At 36.7% G+C, this 7,584-nt stretch overlaps 1 protein-coding gene across 1 annotated transcript; it reads left to right on the top strand.

Annotated features, from left to right (window-relative positions):
- Nucleotides 1-5,207: 5,207 nt before the first annotated feature.
- On the top strand, nucleotides 5,208-7,123 carry LOC105379990. The gene is made up of 4 exons (XM_048630496.1): nucleotides 5,208-5,344; nucleotides 5,725-6,072; nucleotides 6,446-6,628; nucleotides 7,076-7,123. The coding sequence occupies exons 1-4, from the start codon at nucleotides 5,282-5,284 to the stop codon at nucleotides 7,121-7,123; spliced, it is 642 nt and encodes a 213-aa protein (XP_048486453.1). The 5' UTR covers nucleotides 5,208-5,281.
- The last annotated feature ends 461 nt before the right edge of the window (nucleotides 7,124-7,584 follow it).

The raw sequence follows: 7,584 nt of genomic DNA, 5'->3' as shown, positions 1-7,584 counted from the left end.
TTTTTTTGGCGGGCTTTTGAAAAGAGTAGGCGCGATTTTACAAAAGTTTTTCGAAAATTATTAAAACTTAGTTAAACACTGTAAATTAATACTGTAATATATTGTAATTAACTTGTATATACTTGGTGTATAAAATGGAGGAGCCTCCGGGGGCTGGGTCCCCTGGGGGTGGAGATCGAGCTTCCCCGCCCAATCTGAAGAGGGGCCGGGACAATGATGAGGAAGAGTCTCTGCAATCCACAAGGGACTATTCCGACATGTACATACCCTATACAAAACCTAACTACAAGAGAGTGTTTCCAGACGTGAGTACCGGCAGCGGCAGCGGTGAGTACCTCGTATTTGTAGAAAGCACGAAGGCGGGCGAGCGGCTCGGGAACAAGAATCCCCTGATGTTGGCCACATTATTTCGGAATGAAATTAAAGGAGTCACAAACATAAAGCGAATCAACGCAAGCAAAATAGGAGTGACCTTCTCTCAGACAAACACTGCTAACAATTTTCTGAAAAACGAGAGTTTCCTTCAGAAATATGAAATGAAGGCGTTCATTCCAGCCAGGTCTGTGGAGAAAATCGGCGTTTTAAGATTTGTACCCACAAACATAAGCAATGAGGAACTTTTTAGGAAATTACAGTCGTCATTAGAAATAGTGGCAGTACGGCGCTTTACGCGCAAGGTAAATGGTGAAGTTAAGCCATTTAATTCTGTGAGTGTGACATTTTTGGCAAATTCGTTGCCCGAAGCTGTCTACCTGGACATCTTCAGGTTCCAGGTACATGAGTATGTAGCACCGTTGTTGCAGTGCTTCAAGTGCTTCAAATTCAATCACGGAGCTAAAATATGTAAGTCGGCTCAACGGTGCTCCATATGTGCCGGGGACCATCATTATTTAGAATGTAAGAATGAAGCTGTCAAATGTATCAACTGTAGCGGAGAGCACCTGGCCATTTCAAGGGACTGCCCCATAAAACAAACTAAAATTCATGAATTAAAAAATAAAACATACGCTTCGGCGATGAAAAATAACAAAAATGACAACATTTTTAAAAATTATGAGAAGGACTTTCCAGCACCACGTGCCAGAAATCATAACTATGCCTCTTCCATGAAAGCACCAGCAGCTGCAACACCAACAGCTAAAACAATACTTAAAACTAATGAAAATATAACGGAAAAGTCTAAGGTACACGAAAGGGAGACTATTGAGAATAAAAAAAAAACAATTTTAAGCAACGAAAATTTAATAAATGAAATTTTATCAAACGAAATTGTACTGAAGGGTATGATTGCCGCGTTGGTGGCCATTGGCAATGGTGGTAGGACGATAACAACAACAGTAATAAAAGAAATTTTAACAAAAACACTAAAAAATGAATAAAGATTTTATTAGAATATCACAATATAATATAGAGGGCGCTATGAACAAAAAACCATTGTTTATAAAATATTTATATGACAACGACATTGATATTTGTCTATTAAATGAGACCTGGCTTAGAGATAAAAATACTTTTAATATACCCAGCTACAACTTCGTCTACCAAAACGGTAAGGACGGACGATGTGGTGTAGGTATATTAGTAAAAAACCATTTAAAATATACAGTTTCTCCCACACCCTTTTATGAATTCTTGCAAACCACGGCTATAATCTTATCAACTAATGCTGGTAATCTGACATTATTATGCGCATACAGTCCACCTACTAATAACAACCAACGTAGGTTTCAAGGAAGAAGATTAAAGCAAATTTTAAATGATTTACCTAAACCTATTATGCTATCAGGCGACCTTAATGCACATCATGTTGCCTTTGGTTGCCTTTCCACTAACTCCAGAGGTAGTGAGATATACAATATTATAGATGAATACGACTTATGTATTCTAAATACTGGAACTCCAACCACAGTAGGTAGCCCTAATAAAAATCCCTCAGCAATAGATATATCCTGCATAAGTCCATCCTTAGCTTCACTCTGCCACTGGAGAGTTCATGATGACTCCATGGGCAGCTATCACTTTCCCACTATTATTGATATACAGACTTCAGTACATAAATATGAAATAGGTAGTCCCATTGATCGTTTTGTGTACAGCAAAGCTGACTGGCTGAAGTTCTTATCTGAAACAGAACATAAATTGGGAGACTTAGTAATAAATCATTCTTGTCCTCTTGAAAGTTACAATGAATTTTGCAATAAATTAAACGAAATCAAAGAAATTTGTATACCTAAATTTAAGAAAACTACACAATTTATATTAAAAAAGCCTGTTCCCTGGTGGGATACTGAATGTAGTGAGGCCGTCCAAAAAAGTAAAGAGGCCTTAAATTTGTACAGATCAAACTCTTCAATAGATTCTTACATTCAATATAAAAAACTAGACGCATTAAAAAAGAAATTACTAGCAGAAAAAAAGAAAAATGGATGGAGTAAGTTATGTGAGTCATTCAATAGATATACACCAGTCAGTACAATTTGGAATTATATAAGAAGATTTAAACGTGTAGCCTTACCCAAAACACCCAAAAATGATGAGTGGATCCCCTCTTTTCTGGATAAATATGCACCTCAATCTCCTCCTGAGAAACAAATAGATGAAGCTTCATTAAATAAATACTTTTATAGAAATAATTATGATAGTAATGATTTTCTCTCTCAGCCATTCTCCTTCAATGAGTTCTTAGCAGCAATAAAAACACGGAAAGATACTTCTCCTGGCCTAGATGATATTCCATACAAACTTATTCGCCACATGCACATAACTGCACAGAAAACTTTATTAAACATTTTTAATTTGCTTTGGATATCTAATTCTATCCCTGACACATGGAAAACACAATGTGTAATACCAATTTTAAAGCAAGATAAACCAGAAAACGATTTTAATTCCTACAGACCAATCGCACTTTCTTCATGCGTAGGTAAACTATTTGAATTTATGCTTAAAACAAGATTAGATCATTTTGTAGAAACAAATAAAATATTACCTGAACAACAATTTGGATTTCGAAAGGGGCGTAGTGCTGCAGAAAGTTTCACTTCTCTTGTAGAAGACATTAAGAATTCCTTTCATGGTCACTCAGCAACTGTTTGTGCATTTCTTGATGTCCAAGGTGCCTTCGATAATGTTAATCCATCTGTACTAATACAAATCCTGTCCGAAATAGGCATTCCAGGTCATATCTGTAAATGGATATTTAATTTTTTATATAACAGGACAATGTATGTCAAATTTAATAATAATATACATGGACCAGGACATGTGTACAAAGGGACAATGCAAGGGGCCACAATTTCCCCTCTCTTGTATAACATATATACCTCACAAATCAATAAATACTTAACCCTAACAAATGTAAAATTTTTGCAGTTTGCCGATGATTTGTTAATATACACTGTAAATAGAAATGTTAATATAGCTGTAAATAACTTAAATGATGCCCTTGAACAGGTCCATTCTTTCTATTTTGGAAAACTCAAGTTGAACATAAGTCCTAATAAAAGTGGAGTCATGCTATTTAGTAAAAAACATACCATATGTAACTCTAGAGTTATTTATAATAATTGTCCATTACCATGGTTAGAAGATAAGAAATTTTTAGGGATATGGTTGGATCAAAGACTAACATTTCAACCTCATATTAATTATATAATTAAAAATGCTTGTAAAGGACTGAATATATTGAAATCTCTTGCTGGAGTTCATTGGGGATCTGACCCAAAGATATTATCAATGTTATACAAAAGCATAGTTCGTAGTCACTTTGACTACAGCTCATTAGCTTATATGAATGCAAATATTACTACCTTAAAGAAATTGGATATCATACAAAATAAAGCATTAAGAATAATTTCTGGTGCTATGTGCTCCACCCCCATTAATGCTATGCAATGTGAAACCTGCATTCCCCCTCTGCATTTCAGAAGATTTCAAATAGCTGAACGCTTTTGCCTTAAGATAATAGCATCAGATAATAGTTGTGTCTTAAATAGAATTCTTCCAACTCAACATAATATTTCATTTAATAGCTTGGGCCCATATTTAAATAGATCTCAATTATTATTGGGTAATATCCCAGAATTACTTCGTACCATAATTCACTTAAAGTCTATTACTGTAAATATGTACAAAGACTCTTTATGGCCATTTTACAGACATGGCTATAATATTCATTTTAATAGTATTATTGTAAATAAACAAAATTTTAATAGTCAGGCTGAGCTACTGCAATTTTTAGATACTAATAACTTGTATTCTCTGTATACTGATGGGTCTAAGTCAGCAGATAGAGTAACATCAGCATTTTATGATCCTCAAAATAAATCTACCAAATGTTTTAAGTTGGACAGTAAATGTAGCATTTTTACAGCTGAAAGCTATGCCATTTATCAAGCTCTTTTGTATGTTAAAAATATTGTATTTAAAAACTTTATTATTTTCTCAGATTCCTTAAGTGTTTTAACTGCATTAAAAAATAATTGTTCTAAATATTCTGTAAATTATTTAGTAATTAATATTAAGAATGTAATTAACGATTTGTACAACACTGGTAAAACTATTGAGTTTGTATGGGTACCATCTCATAGAGGATTCACTGGAAATGAGATAGTTGACCAAGCAACCAGAAATGAACACAATGAAGATCACTCCACAGACCTAAAGATTCCTTTTACTGACTACCACTCTCAACTGAAGCACAAAATGAAATTACTGTGGCATGATTATTGGAAAGAGACGAGCAAAGAAAAGGGAAGATGGTATGCTGATATCCAAGGAAGCCCGCCCGCCCAACCTTGGTACCACCGCAATAAAACAGCTGATTGTCGGAAATTCATTACCACCATAAATAGAATGAGATTTGGCCATTGCCAGACCCGGACTCACCTGAAGAGATTAAACTTAGTTCAAGATACGAAATGCACTTTTTGTGAAGAAGATAACGCTGATTTAAATCACATCGTATTTAACTGTCAAAGTTTTGGTGTTCACAGACTGATACTCGTGACTGAACTACAAAGTGTTTGTGATGATGATGAAGTACCTACACGCCTCCAAGATCTTTTGGCTGACCAGAAGTTTTATGCACCGCTATATAAATACATCATAAATACAATAAACAAACTGTGAAGTGAAGTGAACTAACAAGTGTTGGCTCAAAAGGACACGTATCCAGGGCCGTTAAACCTAATATAAAAAAAAAAAAATATCGAAAACACGATAAGTATTACGATATTGAAAAAGTTATTTTAAAACACGTACATCCATAACCATATTAACCATGAGCGACTACGATGATGACGAATTACCGCCGATATCCGTTAACATATTCGACAGCCAATCTGTAAGTTTTACAACTTTTCACAAACGTAAAATTTTACAAATAATTGTAAAATTTTACGTCGATTAAACCATTTGAATTTGAAAAAAAAAAAATCCATAGTTACCCATCTTCAGCCACTCATCCAGGCCACAGGTCTCTCTTAAGGACACCCTTAATACCCTAGCCCCTCACCTTGGCCTGCCCTCAAAACCTTAATGCAATCATATATCCTGGGAACCAATACTTTGCATACATATCCAATATAATAACTATAATGAGTACCAAGAGAACCTGTTTTAGCAGTGGAACACAATGTTTCTTATTAATATGCACTCTGTATATTTTTATCAATCATTAATTTCTGTGTGCAATGAACATGTTTTTTCCCCTTTTCTTTCTAGATGCAGCTAAACATGCCCGACGCTGATGTACTAGCACTGCAGAGGGCTCAAGAAGCGATGCGTGACATGGAGATCCGTCGCCTGCGCGAGCAGGCTTGCCGGCTAGAGACCGGGGAGGTAGCATTATTTGGCACGGACTCCTCAGGGTCCGAGGGTGAAGCCTCTTTAGCAGCAACTTTGGACCAATTAGCTGTCATTCCTTCATCACCTACAGACACTGCTCTGCCCCCATTAGATGCTTTGTTGGAAGTTTTTGCAGAGAATGTACCAGGGGATAAGGAATTCTGTAGAGAGCTGTTGCAGTGTTTAAAGGAAGCAAGGAGTGATGCGGGCAAGGTGGTTGATTGTGTAAGTAGGAGCTAGTTTTAGTTGGTTAGGTTAATAACAAGGAAAAATTTTCATTAATTATAATGTTACTTTTAATGTTATGAGGACATTATCATAAGTGGTCCTTAGAATCCTTTATCTCAAGTTCGTTATCATGAACTTTTATTAAACAATCATAATTTCTATGTATGGTTATCTAAAGAGAGACAGACATAACAACAGCAAATCACATATATTTCCAGATAAACATAATAAACTCAAACCAATGTGTGCCTACTTTCAAGCACCCTGGTGGAACTTACTGGCAAAAATCTATTTCTTAATGCCAACCTTTTCAAAAATTTTAAGCATCTGCCAAGAATAAACCTAACCATTACTTTTCCACCACCCCCAGCTAGTCACCAACGTGACGCTACTCCTCACCTGTGACGACACATGGACGGACGAGGAGTTCCTCAATGTGTGTGTGAGCCTGCTGAGCGTGTGTGCGTGCGGGGGCGGCGCGCGGGGGCGCGGAGCGCGGGGGGCCGCCGCGGTGTTGAGGCAGCTGGTGGATAATGTGGCTAGTGAGACGCAGGTATGATGCTTTTGATGTATTACTTTGGTTATTTTGGTTATTAAAACAGAAACCCATAGGACATACAAATATATGCCCCAGACGGGGATCGAACATGGGATCCTTTACCTGTTTATCACTAACCACTGCATCATCTGTTCATCCTCATATTTTGTTATTGGACTAATCATTTAGTAATTTTGTTAATGAAATCAAAATTAACATAACATAGGTAATAAAAAACTTACCCTAACATAATAAGTACAGATGGAATTGGCACCTATTCTGAACCCCACACCCTAACATAATAAGTACAGATGGAATTGGCACCTATTCTGAACCCCACGTCTAAGAATCCTATAGCAAAAGGAGTGGTACCTGGTGGCAAAAGAAAACTCCCTTTACATTTACTGAAATCAACCCTAAAACCCCTCCCGTAAATCCATAACGCAAACATCGCACCCACAGCTCTTCCAGCTAACCTCTACCATCGTCTCAGCCTCCATTCCTTCATAAGAACACATTTTTGCCCGTCATGCCCCGCCATTTCAACAGAGTAATAATAGCTTGCATATCAGAAGGCATGTAACCTATTCTCACTCAAGTCTTGAGATGGCATCCTATTCGCTTTAAAAAAAAACTTAGCCCACAATTTCCGTCTCAACAAACTTTCGCAAATCCACAACGCAAACATCGCACCCACAGCTCGCGCAGCTAACCTCCACCATCGTCTGCACCCTCCCGTCCCTTGAGCCAGCTGCTTCGCTGCGCGTTTATTAGAATGTACCTACGTGTACTAATTAATTGTTTCAAAAATTATTAGGACACATTTTTGCCTGAATTGCCACGCCACATTGCCACATTTTACACAATACTTATTACAAAATTATGTAGGTATAAGTAACGTTTTTAAAGAATCCTATTTGTTTTCAAAAAACTTAGCCCCCAATTTCCAACTTTAACAAGCTTCCGCAAAT

This window comes from Plutella xylostella, chromosome 26, assembly GCF_932276165.1.
Source record: "Plutella xylostella chromosome 26, ilPluXylo3.1, whole genome shotgun sequence".
Taxonomy (NCBI): Eukaryota; Metazoa; Arthropoda; class Insecta; order Lepidoptera; family Plutellidae; genus Plutella; species Plutella xylostella.
The sequence above is the reverse complement of the archived record's forward strand: the minus strand, read 5'-3'. Positions and strand labels throughout refer to the sequence as shown.

What these genes read in the sequence shown, in the direction of transcription:
- LOC105379990 (XM_048630496.1), top strand. Translation starts at nt 5,282, where the DNA reads ATGAGCGACTACGATGATGACGAATTACCGCCGATATCCGTTAACATA. An exon ending in CGGGCAAGGTGGTTGATTGT is followed by an intron (nt 6,073 to 6,445) that starts GTAAGTAGGAGC and finishes CACCACCCCCAG; the next exon opens with CTAGTCACCAACGTGACGCT. An exon ending in ATGTGGCTAGTGAGACGCAG is followed by an intron (nt 6,629 to 7,075) that starts GTATGATGCTTT and finishes TCGCACCCACAG; the next exon opens with CTCTTCCAGCTAACCTCTAC.